Source organism: Lytechinus pictus, chromosome 4, assembly GCF_037042905.1.
Source record: "Lytechinus pictus isolate F3 Inbred chromosome 4, Lp3.0, whole genome shotgun sequence".
NCBI classification, from domain to species: Eukaryota; Metazoa; Echinodermata; class Echinoidea; order Temnopleuroida; family Toxopneustidae; genus Lytechinus; species Lytechinus pictus.
Window position 1 is genome coordinate 4,117,189 of NC_087248.1, and position 19,695 is coordinate 4,136,883.

Sequence of the window (19,695 nt, forward strand, 5' to 3'; positions counted from 1 at the left end):
TAGTATATTTTGTTTATTGTGCAAATGAGATCTTATACTCCGTACTTGAAGTAATTTTAAATTTCTTTCTTGCAATCTTCATCTTCATTTTCCTCTTGCTCCTTTTTGTTCTTCTTTTTTTTCTCAATGGGATGAAAGCGAGATCGGTGAAGTTAGCATCGGAGGAAATAATATCAAGGAAAACAGAGTGATGAATTTACATTTAGTTATAGGGAGAGTGCGAGAGAAAGGGGAGAGAGCGAGAGAATGAGAGGGACGAAGGGGGAATGTGGGTAGAATTCCCTTACCCCTTATCCTATCCATACATAACTCCTTGATCCATTCAACAAAGTCCTACCATCAGAGGCGTCCTTTCATATTTCGGGGTGGGGAGGGGGGGGGGGGTGGTCATCAATTTTCTGCGCACCAAATTTTAGTACAGAATTTTGCGCGATAAGCTCGCCGAAAAATTGTAAAAATTTGCATGTTTCATGGCATTTGCATGCGAGTGTCTTTAATGTCTTTTAAACATATTTTGTGTTAATTTATTGTATGTTTCAGGTTGTCAAAATCATGTATCATCACCCCTTCCCGGCTCCCATGAAGGCAACACTAAGCCTCCATATACCAGGGAAACTCACAATGCCATAATAAACAGTTCGATTGCAATTAAGTCGTGCATGACATATTGATTTCTTAAAACAATAAATATACTCAGCAAACCCAAAGTTATCGTACTTGATCATGAATGTATCCGATCAATCTCATTTTGGTAATTAAGTTTTAATAACTCAGATTTCGCAAACTGGACTATACAATTCCTGATTAATCTAATTTCCATACGCTTAAAACATGCAGTAGGCGTATACTTGCTAAACCGTGAACAGTTTCGAGCCTCTTGATGTCATATGAAATTCAATTCCACGAGCTATAAATACATAAATATAAACCTATTCTCCCAGTAAGCCTATCATAATGTTCGTCAACCATTTTAGGCACACAGTACTATGAGGCCCAGAGAGAGTTTTTATTTTGAAGTTTTGTCGATTTGTTCATTTACGAGCTGCAGGCTTAAAGACCCCGATTTTAGAATCTTACATCAATCACTTTAATTAAATGTAAATAATTTAAATTTTAGTTGATATAAGCGTACAATTATAACGGGAAATTCGATTGTGGTATCAAAAGACTCCGCCTTTCATTTCAAATATTCATTTATCATAATTTAATTTAATATAAATACTAACATCCTCTAAATGTTAAAGAATTGTCATGTGAATTACCTTGTAGTTTGACATTTTCAGTCTTAATGATCACGATACCCCCCCCCCCCCCGTTTCTCCATTATATAGAGGGAGAAATTATAGCTCAAAATAAAGAAAAAGAAAATGATGGTGTATAAAGGACTTTGGTCACGTGATTATTGCCCTCGACTTCAAAACATTTATATCATTATTTCTCGTAATAGACTTTGTGTATTGTTTTTCAAGTATAGCACATAAAATTTGCTCCTTGTTCAATTTATTTTTTTTTCACCTTATCCATCGGTTATCTATACATTTTTTTCCAATCCTTACGCCTTCGAAGAATCCTTTTCATTCATTACATTTAGAATAATGCAATATTTATATTTTAGAACAATTGAATGCAGTTCATCCAGAAATCATGTTATTTCAGGGGGCGCGGAACGGTTTTAAAAGTGTGTGTGTGTGGGGGGGGGGTGACTGGCCATACGAAAAATCACAATCAGATGGTAATTTTTACGCTTTTTGCACGATTTTTGGGGTAAAAAGTGGTGGGGGACTAAAGCCCCCAGTCGCCCGGTTCCGCGCCCCTGATTTTGGCGTACGTGACATTAACTTATGTCATGAAGGCTGCAGACCAACCTTATCTTTATAGTGCTGGTTAATCATTATCGAATTCAGTACGATAAAAATATTGTATTGAAAACGGTTTTATTAGGTTTCATTTGTCAAATATTTTTTTAAGATAACATAACATAACACAACAATACAAATCTATTTCTTGCCCTTTGGTTGGTGTTGGATAATGGCCAAGATATCCTGATGACAGAACAAATAAATTAACGATATGTACTGAACAGTTAATACTGTTAAACAAATATTGTAAAAACGTGTATGGAAATTCCCGTTGCTGAAAACATGATATCATATTTGTCATGAGATTATGAGGTTGCTGATTTCAAGCGGGCAAAGGGGTGTGTCATATTTACATAATTCAGCTCGATGGATAACTGAAAAAAAAATCCAATATAGATTGAGTTCAACGCCATTTGGTGGTGCGAAGAGGAAGATATCTAGAAGCAGAAATTTTGTGTAGTGACACCTGGATTAGCAACCGAAGTGAGTATTTTTTGTTTAACCTCTCGATTTTCCTGTAGTTACATGGATATCTTTGCAGGACTTACACGTTTTGTTTTTTTAATATATAAGTTTCTTCATCGAAAACAAAAATGAAAATTGGAAAAGGAAACATAATGATGATGATGATAATATCAACAATTGTAATGATAATGATGATAATAATGATATGCAGATGAAGAATGTCAGCGTATGAATTATACTCCACATCAAAGGTCAAGTCCACCCCAGAAAAATGATGATTTGAATCAATGTAGACAAATTATATGAGCATAATGCTGAAAATTGGATGTAAAATAAGAAAGTCATTACATTTTAAAGTTTCGCTTATTTTTCACAAAACAGTTATATGTACAGCTCAGTATCAAGCAAATGAGAGAGTCGATGATGTCCCCTACTGACTATTTCTTTTGTTTTTTTATTGTTTGAATTGTACAATATTTATATTTTTAGAGATTCTCTTTTTTTAACTTTCTGTTGGGGTGGACTTGTTCTTCAAGTATACGCCTCAGGTGCATTGGTGTTGGACGTTGCTCCAGCGTTCTTAAGCTCTTTTTAATTCATTTCAAATTTTATCAATATCAACGCATTTACAAAAGTAAAATGATAATGGTTTATGACTGAAAGATCGAAAAATGGGGTTGAAAAAAAGAAACAGAGGTGGTTGTGGAAGAAGAAAATGGGTAGACTCAGACACGGAGAAAGAATTCAGCGAGAATATTTTTTTTGTAATTGAAAATGGTACTTTCAGAAAATTGCTTTAACCAAGATATCTAACAGAATTACGTTCATGTTTATAACTGCTACAGGGGCCCCTTAGCAGAAAGAGTTGCGTTGAATTGGATGTTAAAATCAAAAGCAGGTCAAATACTTTCCACGAAGGGTATTTTAGATTTAACACTACATAATGCATGGGCGGCGATTTGCCGGGCCGGCGGGGGGAATGACACTCAGCGATCAGTGTTCAACATCCTCAACTGTATTAGGCATATACAATCTATTCAATTTGTGAAGTCCTCTTTATCAAGAATGATGGAATCTTGATATTCCTGTGCCGTACTTATTTTATTTTAAATTGCAAGTTTAAATAAACAATTATTCGCCCTCGTTTTACATTATCAACATTTGTTGTTCTGAATAATAAATTTAGGATGAAATAAGCAAGCTTATGCAATTAGACTCGGAGAGAGAGGCAAGGTATTGGTAAACCCGAAGGAGTGAACAAAGTAGGATAGAAGAGGAAGGTGACGGCAGACGTGGAGAAATAGAACAGGATAAGACTATTAATGTTACGACATAATGATTGAATCGAATAAAATTTCAAACATATGAAACAAGTTAGATACAATGAGGCATATTTGAAGAAAAAGAAATAACAAGGGTTTATTCATGAATACTGGTTTTATTACATTTTTTGACTTGGTTTTATGATCCTATCCTATCTCATCTTTCCAAATCATGACGCATAGGCCTTTATTCATCTTTTTTAAATTACAGCACCATTGAACCAAACAACATTGATAACAGCCCCTTGTGTTTCTTTTTCAATTTTATTTGCCTCCCCCAAAAAGAATGCCGGAAGGATCAGAACAAGAACTAGAAAATATGATACAAGTAGATAAGGAGGTAAGTGATCGACAGGATTTTATTTATTCATTTTACTAGAATTAATAATTCAAATCTGATGCTTTTGATTCCATAACATTTCGTTCAATGAAGTGAGCACCCCCCCAAAAAAAAAAAAATGAAGAAATTACTATTTTTTAACCAAGGCCAATTATTGGTTCTGGGATATAGACTTGGCATGGACAAATTCATATCGGTAATTCATTCAAAAATAATCATAGAAAACAGTAAATTAGTGCACACACAATACTCTATTGCAATCGGTTAGTCAAAACTCATTGAGAAATCTTCAGATATGAAAAAAGAGATTTTTTTATCCCGAATAACTCATTTACAAAAAAAAAACCTTCCTTCATTTTAGGACTATCTAACTTAATTTCTTTTTAACAAACCATCAGATTATCTAAACTTCGGACTGATGAATTTTTGGAATATTAAATCTTCTTATTATTCAAAGGTTCGGAATACGAACCCTGGGAAAACAATTGTCAGATTAATTTCAGATGCGGCTGTTGTTGTACAAAATACTGGTTTGCGGACCTGAGTGCTCTTGTCTGAGGAAAAAACATGAATATCCAGTAAATAATAAATGAATTCTTCATTTTCTAATATTTTCTAGATGATGCTTTTTGCGTTACAATCCACGCTAGAAAATGCAGAAGATGAGACCATCAGGAAAGAAGAATATCACTTTAAGTTGGTGACTTATACAGGTTTTGAACAACAGGTTAGTGCACCTTTTATTAATGAGTAGCTTTGAAAGAGAAGGATCTTTTCTAAATTATTATCGTATCACCGATCTGTGTATTGATATACAGATCAGTGCATGATGTACTTTTTTTGTTTATGTAAGTAACTTTTTTATCACTTTTACTTCAACTTCTTTTCATATAAAAATTCCCATGCAATATCATCTAGGCCTACTTCAGGGCGATCCTCTTATACAAGTTTTCTCCCGGTGTCGATCAAGGGGAGAAGGGGGGGGTATATATATCCCCAAATATTTCAGGTGGGGAGGGCTTTTGTTATCATCCCTAATACTTAACAGTTGAACATCAGCCAACTTTATGAGGAATCATATGACAAGTGTGAAAAAGAAATTTCATGCAAGCACAGACTCAAATTTGACGGATCGCCAATTTCATGATAATAAAGTGAAAAGTAGACTCCAAACCCTTTTTGTGTCAGGCAGCCACAGTTCTATTCTCACTACTTCATACTCGGCATTATGCATTATACGAATTAAGAAAATCTGTGCCTGCGGACTAATGATAGATTGTGGTATATGCACATGATGACCATCATTTTTTTTCTCTCTGAATTTTCTTAGGTTAATTGTTAATGAATAAATCGATTCCTTTCATAAAATTGTCAGAAACAGATACATGTAGGTGGAGGAAATATTCCAGGATGAAAAAGAATAACATGTTCATTAAATGATGTTGAAACCAAATCAATGAATTCTCATTTTATCTGTCTCTCTTCTCCCCCTTTCATAACACTTCGAATGGATTTCCACAAAGTATGGGTGTTTGACTGATGTCACGTTGACACCGGATCTCACTGAGGTAAGATTTTATTATCATCGTAATCATGGTAATTACGGGTGGGTGGGACAGAAAAAATAGTATGCCTTTACCATGGCAAACATTTTCCTTCAAATTTGACAAATGTGTCGTATCGGCTTCAGTCCAGGTCCATGGTCCAACCTACTCAGCGAGACAAACAGTCTGTATAATAAATTTGAAAAAGTTCCCCAATTTAGGGGATTTGGGAGAAGACTCGTTTTCCAAATGCACAGGAAAGGAAATGTGTGAGAGAGCTCTAGTTTGTATTGAGCGAAAATAAGGGGAACTGGCTTGATTCCCAAATTAATCAACGATTTATTGCGACGATATACCGTTAATACAGGACTAGACATTTGAAAGTCCTGGATTCAATCCCCGGCCACGGAACATTTGCCCGTGAGCAAGGAATATAATCATCAGTGCTCGTTTTATAGTCTGATTACTGTTTTTTCCCATGAGTATTTATTACTCAATGTCTCACAATGATTTGATTTGATTAGATCCCGGGGATTAGATTCAAATATGTATTCATTACAAACCACCTTGCAGTCTAAAGCTAATATACGGTGTATACGGGGTATGTAACCGTGGACATAATGCTACCATCTTTCCGTTATTAAAGACCTATAACTTTTTTTCGATTTTATATATTGTAATGGATTTGTTGTGATATAAAGTAATACAGTGAATATCAATATGCGAGCGAGCGAGCGAATTTTCAGTACTTCGAAGACAAAATGGTGTTCAAAACTTTTTCAAAGTGGTGTGTTATTACGAGTAGCACATTACGGGCAATGAATACGTATACAGTTTGTATAAAAAAAACGGTACAGATTTGAAAAGTCTATAAGATTTTAGTTTCAAATTATTATGTCTATATTTATTGTGTTAATTGGTGCTCTAAGGTCTTCTCTTTCAAATGCTATTAAAAAATTTAGTTTTGTTCATGCTTGAGGGAACACGGGACGTTTTTGTTGGGGGTTCAAAAAGAGGCTTGCGCCAGAATTGCAGAATATGAGTAATATGATGATCGGACTTCTTGCTAATTAGCAGACTTCCTCTTAACCTTTTCATTATCTTTGCAATAATTTTCAAATCATGCGGTCAAAATTCATTTTCAGATCTATTTATTTGTTGAATTATTCTGTTATTTCTTTTTAATATGCTCTGTGTTAGCTTTGAATATTCCTTCTTCAAGCTAAAATTATTTTTTTTCAACCGAATTATGGGAGAGCATGGATTTTTATTCAAATCCTTTCATTATGTGCTACAAAGGTTATGGTGCCTTTTGAACAAAGCCACACAGATGGGCGGGCGCTCGGGTTGCTCCCCCCACTCAATTAAAAAAATCATGACCAAGAAAAAAAGTGGACAGGAAATAAAAGGAAAGATAGAAAGTAAAATATGATATTATTTTCTGAATATTATATCAAAATCTATCACAAAATTTGATATTGTGATTAAAAAAAGGGGGAATATTTGCGTGCTCACTTCGCTCGCTCACAACTTTTTTATACATTTTACCCGATCTGCCATATCTAGCTCTTTCAAAATTGACTCAATACACCATTGTCATTGAAAGACATTAATCCCTTCCTGTGTTTCCTGTCAAGCAATTAAACTTGGTCAAGGAATTAATGACCCATTGAAAAATAGATTCATGTCTTTTAAAGGTACATAACATAATTTGTTTCACATAATAAAACGATTTGAATAATCACAAGTTTTCCCAATTAATAATTCAAATCTTCTTGCTTGTGTCGAAAAAAAAATCTTCTTTTCTCAGTTACTTATGAAGGAAAATTAAAAGGTAAGAAAAGTTTAAATGAAAAAACAAAACAATTCAATTAAATAGATAACTTTGTAAATGAAATTTGACAGCAGAATTCGAAAATTGTGGCACAGATAATGAAAAAGTCAAGAGGAAGTCTCCTGATTAGCAAGAAGTCTGATCATTGTATGGTTACACATATTCTGCAATTATGGCGCAAGCCTCCATTTGAACCCCCAACAAAAACGTCCCGTGTTCGCCCAAGCATAAATAAAATTTATTTTTTTAAATTGCATTTCAAAGATAAGACCTTAGAGCATCTATTAACACCATAATATAGACATCATTATTTGAAACAAAAATTTTATAGACTTTTCAAATCTGTCCCGTTTTTTTTATACGCACTGTATACGTATATTGTAAGTGTGTTTGTTATACTACCATCTTTCTAAACGGCCTATATTACGGTTTTTCGATGTGGATATATTGAAATGGATCTGTCATGATATAAAGTTACGAATTACAGTTAATATCAAAATGCGAGCGAGAAAAGCGAGCGAGCAAATTTCCAAATTTACAAAGACAGAATGGTGACCAAAAATCGTATTTCGAGGAGTGTGTAGTTATGGAGAAATGCAGCGAGTTAGCATAGAAATCGAGCCTTGAAAAAGTTGATTTAATCGTTAAAATGATGTGCATATACATGTATTACAATGGATGATAAAGGCAAATTATCAATAAATGAAACATTAGAAGAGCAGGAAAACGAAAATAAAGAGCAAATAAGTATCAAACAGTCCATGTTCTGTTCAATCAAAACTCATTTGCTCACTGGTTAAAGATGAGATAAGAATAAAAATAAATGTGATCATTATTATCAGGAATATGAAACGATTATAGGCCATCGCAGAACACAATGTAAGCTTCGAAAAACATCGAAATAGCACTCAATGCAAACTAAAAGGAAAATATTGCAGGAAACGAATTATTTTACAACATTCAACATTTTGAACAAAATTCATATTTGAGATATTTGATAGATTTTCATGGAATTGATACGATTTAAAGTCTCCTATAACCGGATAATAAAGTGTGTGGGAAATATTTCTTTGATATTAAACGTGCCTCTGATGTGTTCCATTTGGTTTATGTTGGTCAATGTCATCAGTAACTCATCATACACTTTACTTGAAGTATTCAGGGTATGCCTATATATTTTTTAAATATACCCCGCTTCCACAAAGATGAAAGGAAAATAATTATGACCCCCACATTCACGCCAGTACCTGTATTCAAACTATGTTTTGCTTGGTTTATGATCATTTTAAAAGTAAATGGTATTATCCAATTCATAAATTGATGTATTCTAATCAGACTCTCATTATGCAGGGGGAAATAACATTTGCAATAATAAGGCTAAACATGGTGATTTGTCATGACCAAAATCTTGTAAGATTAGTTTTTCATTTTTTATAAAGCAAAATTTTTAGACAAATTTAAGCAATTTTACCGCATTTAAAAATGAATACACCCATTAGTAGTATTAATTATCTGATGATAAAAAATCGTTCTGCCCTAAAAGTGGGGGGAGGGGTGATTGTACATGCCCCCCCCCTCTGCAAAAAATGGGGGATGTATCCCCTATCCCCCGGGATTTACGCCCGTGGTTGACGGGATGTAAAGGGTTTTACAATGTTAAAACGGAGCAGCAGCTGAGTAGACGAGGGATATTGTTGAGAATGAAAGATGAAAAATCAAAGGCCATACATAATATGCACATCCAATACAAAATTACATAAAAATAGAAATAAGAAAGGATAGATTAAAACATCATCAAATCCGAGATTACGGTTTATTGAGGATAAGGTAGTTAAAGCATGGACCCTATTCTGTCGATGGCCTAACAATGTTCTGTTGTCCTGTGTTTTCTTTAGATGGCGATGGGAAAGTTAACAGCATGTTTTGAAGCTGTAGAAGAGGGATTGATGACCGAAGATGACTATTTTTTCGAGCTCATATCACCTTTCTTCTTTTACACCGTAAGTATGTGTCATAACAAAAGAAGGTATGTTGTTATTAGTAAGAAATGAACATTGATAATAATTAAGTAACATAATTATTCTGATGTACAAGACAGTTGTAAGAAGATTCTCCAAAATAAGTATGTTAAAACAAGAAAATATGAATCTGAACTATTTCCCTTTTCAGTATTACGGCATTTTCTGCGATATTCATATCATTTAATTTAGGTTGGTTGAATTTTAAATTCCTTTTCACAGATATATTGATTGATTGGTGGTGATTTTTTTACCTGATTGCTAAGAAAGCACGAATGCTTGTAAGCAAGCAACCAGAGGACCGACGGCTTAAGGTCCTCTCCAAAGGACCTGGTACTGAGGATTAATGCCTTACCAAAGGGCACTAGCGCACCAAGTGGGAATCGAAACCGGGTCACCGGAATACGAATCCCCCGCTCTACCGACTGAGCTATCACGCCTCCTATATAATTGATGTGGCGTTCGGCTTGACAGAGATGAAAGTTTATATTGGATTGAAAACAATTACTATACAAATCATTCCATTTATCATATTATTTCAGGGTTTCTTCCAATTTTTCTTCATATCTTTTTTAATTTGTCTCTTTTTTTAATAAAAAGATTTTTTATTGACTAACGAGACTATTACTCTCTAAAATACCCAAATTGAAACATGCAATAATCATTGATAATAAAGAAAAAATATACGCAGATAAGTGATCCATAGATAGATATGCCCTTTTCATTCACTTTTTGGGTCACAATTCTGATACTTCTTTGACACAATACGTTTTGACGATTTAAAACGAAAATCATCCGGTTTAATTTCATAGCGTTATTTATCAAACAATTTTTGCAGTGAATTTTATATATGTTAATTTCTCTCTCACTTCATTATTTCAGTCAGGAAAATACAATCAAACAGACCAACTTCTGACGACAATGTCAGCTTTGTCAAAGATATCCAACTTTCAGGTAAGGTTGAAAAAAACATTGTCTCAGTTTCTTTCTTTTAACTATAAATAAAACTATTTTTACTGTACAATCTAAGAACTGTATATACTGTATGTAATAATATGTATCACCTGATTCATTTTTATTCGCATGTATGTTCAAAGGATGAAGAAAATGACACAAATGATCTGAATGCATTTCTGATGTTGAATGAACCTAACGATCTCGAGGAAAACAGACTTTTGCAAATATTGATACCAAATCTACTTCCTTATTGATTTAATGTTCTTAATTACTCTAATGGGCAATAGCTGTAAATGGATAATTCCATTTAGATGTGTTTAATGACAAGAAAAAAGTCGGATCAAGAATACTTCTTACAGTTTGGACACAATAAAGCCCTATATTGGGCTAACACAAGTGTATGTTGTGTGTCACTAAACCATCAAATGGTATTTGTAAATTTAACGAAAGAAGTTAAAGAGAACTGACTCTTTAAATTTAATGTTTATCACCGTTTGTAAATAAAATTGTTCTTTTGGTCACCTTTCTTTAAATAATATTCTGTCTATTGTGTTCTTTTTTAAATTTGTCTTTTTTGTTATTTTACAAGCTTTACGATTTATCTTTTTATTTTTAGTGCTCAATGCCTATTTGAAGTTGTTTGTACATATTGAAAATAATGAAATGATTATTATGTTTCTCTTGTTTCCTTTTAATTCGCATGGTATGCTTGAAGGACGAAGAAAATGTGGAAGAAAACATTTTTATTGCATTTCCGGTGTTGAGTGGACCTTGCGATCTCGAGGTAAACAGACTTTTACACTGGGGTACAGATGGAAGGGGGCTGGGGGGGGGGGGTGGTGAACTGTGTCATCAGTTACTTAGTCAATTACCTCATTTTGAAATAAACCATCTCGGTTTTCATTGGCTATCCTGTCAAGGTATTTTCGTACATTTTATCATATTCTTGTACATGTAATTAACGAGCAAAAACCTTTTTCTGTCCAGACATCATTGATCAAGGAAAGGTCTACTTCCAAAGATCCGATCTACCAAAAGACGAGAATCCGTGATGTAAGTATATGTCATATTCGTTTTTTATACCTTATCTGTGTTTAATACTGTATTGAATCATAACATAACATTTCAGATTAAAAATTATAATCCTGGAATAAAATGTTTCAAGGCTAGACGATTTTTTAGACCATGATTGTTATTTCAATACTGGGGTCTGATAATATGCGATCAACGAAAGTTTTATTTATTAAAAAAAACAGATAAATTTGCATGGTCATAATGCAATGATTCTAGTAAATTACTATTATGGGATATGAATTGAATAAAAATCATATAAACAGACTAAGATGAAACAGAAAACTGGAATTTCATGAGGTTCCGATAAAATTCGAAACACTTTAATATTATATTCAATAAGTGAATAGATGGCATATTTATCCAAAGACAATACCCGAGTAGGCCTACTCGATTATGATGCAGAAAACAATGATGACGATGGTGATGATGATGAAAATGAATATATTAGTATTAATGTTACATTGATTTTTGATAAAAGTAATGATAATATAGCAGGACGGTAACATGTTGTAATATTATCGATAACAATAATGACATGCAGTTCTAATGATAATGATGACAATATTAGTAACAATAACTACTAAACCATATGTAATGATGTGAAAACAATTATAGTAATGCAATAGTTAGAAACAGTTACATATACTTGATAATGATATAACTATTTATATCAATAAATTATCAATTATATATCTTTTTACTTTTGAATTAACTTTTAATATATTCATTCGTTATTACTTCACAGAAAAAAATCGATTTCACTTCAAAAGAGATGATACAAGTCGAACTGAATCAGCTTCACCACGTCTTTGGGGTAAATATCACGTAAACGGGGACATATGAAGTTAAAAGGAAAACATGACAGTTTGCATATAACCGTTTTCACAGAATGCTGCAAAATTTTAATATTAAATAACTTTGTTATTTGTTATCAGATTTTGAAAAATTTTTCCTTATATTCTGCTCTTTGGATTTTAATCTATATATTTAGATATAATTATTTTTTAGCCCCGATATATCCATTTAAACGCTTTTAGCTATAAAACATGCATGTGTCCACATCTATCAAAATATTTTTTAAGCCAAGAAACGTATATCAAATAATTAATTTCGAGTAGCAAAACAATATTTGAATGATTATGATATGAATTCGTGGATGTGCACCAAGAATTGCATGTGATCGTTTAATATCCAAGATTGCACTGAAGAACTTTGAATTAACATTAATCTTTAACGATTTTGTTAAATCATAAAATGACAATCGTATATCATATTCAGGTTGATACTAATTGATAATTGACTAAATAGTTAATTTATACTAGGTATACAAGGCATGTAGACTATGTATAAGTAGAGACAGTAAATATTTTCCTCATAATGCACAGATAGGTTGAAACAAATAATCAAGACAGCTCTGTTCTTTTATGATCTATCTGTCTCTCTAGAAGCGCTCAGTTGGCGGAAATACGATATACATTTGGATGGTCTGTATGCTATTGTATATCCGGATTTTTTTTACCAAAGTACTCAAGGTAAACGTACTAAGATCAAGTATTATTTTGCTTTCAAAACAACCATACCAGATATGGGCCAAATACTAAAATATCCAGTAGTCGGAGAAAGACCTCCCAATCTCATTCTCATTGGAAATAGTTTTTTTTCTGTCCCGGAAGTTTTTTTTTCCTTGGTAAATAGTTGGCTGCTATGATGATAATGATGATGATCTGCAGCATTAACATTTCTGTTAAAATGCATTCATATGCGAATAGTTGATCGAATCAAGTTTATTTCTACACATTTGCTGAATGAAGTGAGTTTTGAGGCATGATTAGGCATAGAGCTAATAAAGCACATATATAATATTATCAATTAAAACATTTTTCTCTAAGCCGATAGAGACAATCTATGAAATAAGTCCCGACCACAAAAAATAAGTGCTAAGACAGACCAGTTACTAAGTATACTAAGTACCCGACCACAAAAAATAAGTACTAAGACAGACCAGTTAAGACTGTGCCGATAGAAACAATATCACAACCTGTATTATTTATTCATGATTTATGTTATTTCAATCGCATATATCCTGCACACTATTATTGGGTTAAATAGTTGTAAAAATGTGCATGTGTCAACTATCTGTTCAAAGGAAATCACAACAGCAGAACAAGAATTGTGTATACTCAGGATAATGAATAATAAGAGAAAGTTATTTCCCCCATCATGAACGATCATATTTACTCATTTAATCTTTATGATTTTTTTTTTTTCTATTTCTTCAGAAGCTATTGGTTGGCGGGAATTCGAAAAACATTTCGATTATCCGTTGGCTGTCTGTGCTGTTATTTCTTGACAAGTGTGCCGTGGCAATCCCCGTAAACACAGAACATTCACCCGTAACACTTACTGCTGGTTCAAATGGGATCGTTCCTTTTGCTTGCAGAAAAACAGATCCATTCGCAGCCAAATACTACAGTCTTCAGCTGGAAGGGAAAGATATGCCATTTTACGTGGATGGAGATTTTTTCTCGGATGGGCTGATGTCAACAGATCAGGTCGAAAGATTCAACGTGGAATTTGTTGAAAATGATCAAGAAATGTCAATAGAAATTAATATTGCGCAGGTTTCCGTTGAAGACCAGGGGACATACATTGCTATACTCATTGTCAAGGGGGATACGACGGAGTCTCATGTCATGAAAAGAGCTGTCATGATAGTAATTCCGCCAGGCCCAGCGATCTGTTTCTTAATGCCAAGTGAAATTTATCCTGATAGACATGAGATACACTGTCACTCTGAACGTGGAAGTGGCAACTCGACACTCACTTGCTTTCAGGAAAAGGACAAGATACCATATTTTCAGATTGGGAAAGATCAGAGTGATTCGCAGGTGGTTTACAGACGGCGATTCTGGATCCTGAATATAAATGTCACAGTGTATTGTTGTTCTCATGATATTAAAGAAATTGAGAATATTAAGCAAAAGTCATGTAACCAATTCATATTCCCCCCAGGACCGGAACCAGAACCAGAGATCAGTACAACCTTTAAGCCTTACACACCGACTGAAATTGCACCAATTACAAAACCTTTTTACATGGAAGAAAATAACAATCCTTCCTCTGAAGTTTATTCTATTTCTGGAAGTGATCGAAATATTGACAAGTCCTCTTTAATCATATCTCTAATGTTTTCAATCATTTACCTTATCATGTAGTAATTTCTATTCATAACTTACTGTAAGTTTCTTGCTAAGACACTAAATTTCATTTCTAGAGATTGAACAGAATTTCTCTTCGTTTCAATCACAGGTGTAAATTGAATAAAAGTATAAATCAAACATAATTACACATCAAGAACAGATCAAATTATAAGAATTGTACAATAGCATATTTTTATGATCACAAAAGCTTCTACAGAACAATGTCACCTCACCTGAGGGAACTTACTTATCTGAAGCAGAGCTCAGCCCCATGTTTGTAGAAGATTTTCCTGCGATTCGGTATTTATAATTAATTATGTTTTCATTTATGGAAAAGAGAAAAAACAGTATAGTTTTATATTCTACATTAGTGTTGTTTCTATCTCAAGTGATCAAGGGGCAATATTCCGTTGCTAACATATCAAATTTAGAAGCAAATACCATTTTTCTGAGAGTTCAAAAACCCTCATTCTTGTTCTTAAAAACGGTGTGCTTCTGAGAGTTTAGGGAAACTGATCTGAAAATCACGGTTTCAATTCACAGCAAAAACTGTGGTGTTAACCGGTGTACATAGAGGACCACACCAGTTATTTTACACCGGTGTTAAATTGGTGGTGTTAGATTTACACCTGTAGGTGTTATGACAACACCTATGGTTGTTACATTTACACTCTTTGGTGTTATGTTCAATCTCTAGGGTGTTATTTTAACACCTCAGGGTGTGGTCCTCTATTAACACCAATTGGTGTCAGTTTTAACACCACAGTTTTACAGTGAAACATGGCGTATGCAATATTTTTTCCTAACATTAGAAACTAGTTCAACCTGGCCTTATTATAGAATAACTCATGTAAATGGAGTGGCGTGTATGGGTAACATATACTTATTCATGTATTTTGTATAGCTGAAATCATGTGTAAAAGAAAATACGGATACTTTTATTTTCAAGGAAAGTGGTCCCTTTGCATATCCGATTGGCGATTCCTTGCCTTGTCTCACGGGACATTTTTAAAATATCTTAGATCTTTTTTATATTAAATTAAAAGATTAATTTCCTGATTGATGGTGATCCTCAAAAAAGTACCAGAAGGAGAACAAGAACCAAGACTTGACTGGAATACTCATGCCAAAATAGTACCGTGCTGTACTGAACACGAACATAAAATAAAAAAGCCAAGAGATAAAGAATACAACAAGGCATGAAGTCGACCATCTGTTGACCTTGAATATGGTCCGTGCTTTATCATGTTTATGTACTCGAAATATCTGTTCTTAATATTTTGTCTAGAAATCTTTTAATTGGTTTATTATAGATGATGTAAAGGTGGCATCATTGATTGAATATTTTTTATAAATTACATAATTAAAGTCAACAGTTTTGCCTTGCAGATTCTGAGTTCATTGTTCTAAAAATAGTAATTCAATCTTCTTCGATAACATGTACATGCAATTATGTCAATGCAAAATTTATGCATGAATTTGTTTTATCGGTTATATTTTCTTATAGTATTCTTCTGTTGTATTTTAATGTTATATAAGTTTCCTTAATGTTGATACTTCGATCCTTTGATCTCAATCACTTTACACATTAAGATACATAATATTCATAAAGAGCTTCAAAACAGTATTCAGTCGGTTTTCATTAAAAACGGCACTTCAGGAAAGATGCTGTCGTTCTCTGTACATGTACATGATTGAATATTGTTAATTGTTGTAAAATTCTAATTTCATATATTATATTTGTTAGAATTTCAGGCATGTAGAAAGTCTTTGATTTGATAATATGTCCAGTTCATGATATCATGGTCATCGATAAATTTGCAACTATTCCAAACAATTATTTATCTTTTCAAATATCACGTTCCTCTGTGCAAAAGTTGTTTCTTCTACCCTCTTACAGGGGCCGCGGAACGGTTTTCAAAGTGGGGGGGGGGGGGCTGACCATGCTAAAAATCACAATCGTATGGTCATTTTTTAGTTTTTGTACACGGTTTTGGAAAAAAGTGGGGGGGGGATGCTGAAGCCCCCCAGCCCCCCCGGTTCCGCGGCCCCTGTCTTACATGTCTTCATTTTTAATATATTATAATATAGCCATATCTCTTTGATTTCACTTTATTACAATGCTTTGATGTAAGAACTGTAAACTCGGGTATAAAATACAAAATTTGCTTGCTTTACTTTCTATAGTGTCTCCATCTTGAATGTATAATATATAGCCATGTCTCTTTAATTTCACATTATTACAATGCTTGTTATATAATATCTGTAACTCCATTTATATCCAGGTATACAATACAAAGAAGAAGTGTTTGTAATTTTGCGTGATGATGTGTGTGTGTGTGTGTGTGTGTGCGCGCGCGCGCGCGCGCGCGTGGGAGAGGACATTGGGGTGCAAGAGCTAGAGCTAGAGAGAGAGAGAGAGAGAGAGAGAGAGCAGGGGGATGAAAGTTGGTTTTAAGAGGATTAAGCGACCAAGTTTGAAAACCCCATCCTATGTTTACAGAACAATTACCAGTGGCAGTCAAACTGTAAAGAAAATTCATATACGATTTTCATGATTGCATTATAATCATTAAACACTTGGCAATGATTCGGGGTGTCTTTTCACGCACGTATAATACACATTGACAAAAAAATACTCGACTTAAATTTTGAAGAGAATCCTGACAATGGAAATGTGGAAATTATTCACTTGGGGCATACCAATTTTCAGAGGACCTTATCAGCAATGTAAAGGGTCACTAAAACTGACATTTATATCAGGACATATTTTTATTATTTTCAAATTCATTGTATCTACAAAAATATTTGAATTTACTGCTCACTAATTGGAAATTTGTGTACACATTGTGCAAATGGCCAAGGAGGCCGAAGTGAATGGAATGGTCAAAATTCTTTCTAAAATATAGTGTTACAGCCGCTTTGTACATGTTGCAATGATAATACAAAATAAATAATAATGATAACGGCATATTCACCTAGTTTAGCCACTTCAGTTCGAAAAACTGTTCTCCCAGCGGCCCCTGCTATTATTATTAGCCCGGCTTTAATAAAGCACCTTTGAGCCGAGTTTGGATGCCTTGTCCAAACTGATAACAGTTCTTAGCATACATTAAACTGTTAAAGGCCAAATCCACCACAGGAAAAAGTTGATTTGAATAAATAAAAAGAAATCAAACTAGCATAACGCCGAAAATTTCATCAAAATCGGATGTAAAATAAGAAAGTTATGAAATTTTAAACTTTCGCTTATTTAAAAAAAAACAGTGATACGCACAACTCAATGACATGCAAATAAGACAGTCGATGATGTACCTCACTCACTATTTCTTTTACTTTTAATTATTTGCATTATACAATATTTCATTTTTCACAAATTTGACAATATGGACCAACTTGACTGAACCATCATAGTATTAAACAATGCTAATTCCACATGTTCAGGGAGGAATTATTGTTGTTTCAATTGACAATGAGGAGAAAATTAGAATACATCATATTTCATATAATAAAATACAAAAGAAATAGTGAGTAGATGATGTCATCATTAACGACCAGGATGTGCATATAACTATTTTGTGAAATTAAGCGAAAATATAAAATGTCATACCTTTTTTATTTCACATCCGATTTTGATGAAATTTTCAGTGTTATGTTTGTTGGATTTTTCTGTTTTTATTCAAATAAAATTTTTGTTGGGGTGGACTTGTCCTTTAAATGATATAATTGTTAACTGTGGGCACAAAGTGACCAAAATGGCACACGTTTCTACAAACAGCTGCTATTACTAAAGTATTAGGAATTAGCACAAATTTTGCAGTAAACGGGTAGATTAGCATTTGCCCATAAAAACGACAGTATTATACGTACTATTTCCATGCTGATCAATATAAAGTTGAACCTTAATGATCAAGTTGGTCCAAAGGACAAAAATGGACAAAATAGTTTCGTTCAATTTAACTCAATCCATTGTATTTAATAACTAATACCCATTGGTTGTGGGAGAGATAACTCAAATAGCATGTACTGAACATTTGAACCTTTAAAAAAAAATGAATTATGGCATTACTCATTTTTATGTTTTAAAAAGACAAAAGTAAATATACATGCTCACCAATTTGCAGGTTTAATATTTGGAACCAACTACATTATTTCAATTATAGACTAATAAGACTCACGATGGGTTGTGAGCAATGCTTATTTGGTCTGTTAGCATGCCCTGGGAAGCGAGGGTGCTACGTGTATTATTCATCATAGGCAATAACCCCTGGAAATCAGGCAGGTCCATGCTGAAAAGTAGTAATCTAACCAAAATCACCTTTATCTTTTAGAGAAAATTCTTCTTTTTTGTTTGCTTGTCAAACTTTCCTGACTCAAAGCCGGTTCATTTTGGATTGAAAGTCTTTTGGGGGGCTTGTGAAATTGTTCTTACAACTCAGCACCCCCTATTAAAAAGTCATTCACAGGCCAGCCTGTTGGCATGATGAAGAACAAATGAGATTAGGAACCAACGCGCATTTTATGGTAACTTCAGTTTCCCAAACACATCGTAATTCAAGTAAACGTTTATTTTCTTCCACATGACATTTCATCAATTTTTCATACATATCAATTATACAAATCATTTATATACTACTAAACAATTAGCATGAATAGAGTATTTAAATTATGTACGTAGAAGCAAGTGTAAAACCCAGTAACCGGAGGCATATGTTTGTCGGGATACGCCTATGGGCCTATTGACCATTCGGAATACGCATGTAATAATCATTCTGATCAACACTTTTCTAATATGTGAGATACCAGATATTGAAAATTGTCATTTTGGGCCAACATGACCAACAAATGGCCAAAATGATCACTGAGATCGTGCTTGGGTCAATAAATAAAACTTTTTATTCCCTTCCCCAACACCCTTTTGCATAACATGATTGATCCTTCCATTTCGCAGGCAGGGTGAAACATGATTGTGTGTGTGTGTGTGTGAGGGTGTTGGAAAAAGTGTGTGTGTGTGTGTGTGTAAAATGACCTTTTTAAAAAGTCTCAGTGTGTGCGCGCGTGTGGGTACGTGAAATTGAATCT

General features: G+C 33.7%; 1 protein-coding gene across 1 annotated transcript; it reads left to right on the forward strand.

Annotated features, from left to right (window-relative positions):
* Positions 1-2,271: 2,271 nt before the first annotated feature.
* LOC135153937 (uncharacterized) lies at positions 2,272-15,774 on the forward strand. Its single transcript, XM_064098875.1, has 11 exons — positions 2,272-2,342; positions 3,932-3,986; positions 4,606-4,713; positions 5,510-5,554; positions 9,260-9,364; positions 10,265-10,336; positions 11,055-11,123; positions 11,327-11,392; positions 12,159-12,227; positions 12,859-12,945; positions 13,854-15,774. The coding sequence occupies exons 2-11, from the start codon at positions 3,933-3,935 to the stop codon at positions 13,992-13,994; spliced, it is 816 nt and encodes a 271-aa protein (XP_063954945.1). The 5' UTR covers positions 2,272-2,342; position 3,932; the 3' UTR covers positions 13,995-15,774.
* The last annotated feature ends 3,921 nt before the right edge of the window (positions 15,775-19,695 follow it).

What these genes read in the sequence shown, in the direction of transcription:
- LOC135153937 (XM_064098875.1), top strand. Translation starts at nt 3,933, where the DNA reads ATGCCGGAAGGATCAGAACAAGAACTAGAAAATATGATACAAGTAGAT. An exon ending in ATACAGGTTTTGAACAACAG is followed by an intron (nt 4,714 to 5,509) that starts GTTAGTGCACCT and finishes ATTTCCACAAAG; the next exon opens with TATGGGTGTTTGACTGATGT. An exon ending in AGCTTCACCACGTCTTTGGG is followed by an intron (nt 12,228 to 12,858) that starts GTAAATATCACG and finishes CTGTCTCTCTAG; the next exon opens with AAGCGCTCAGTTGGCGGAAA.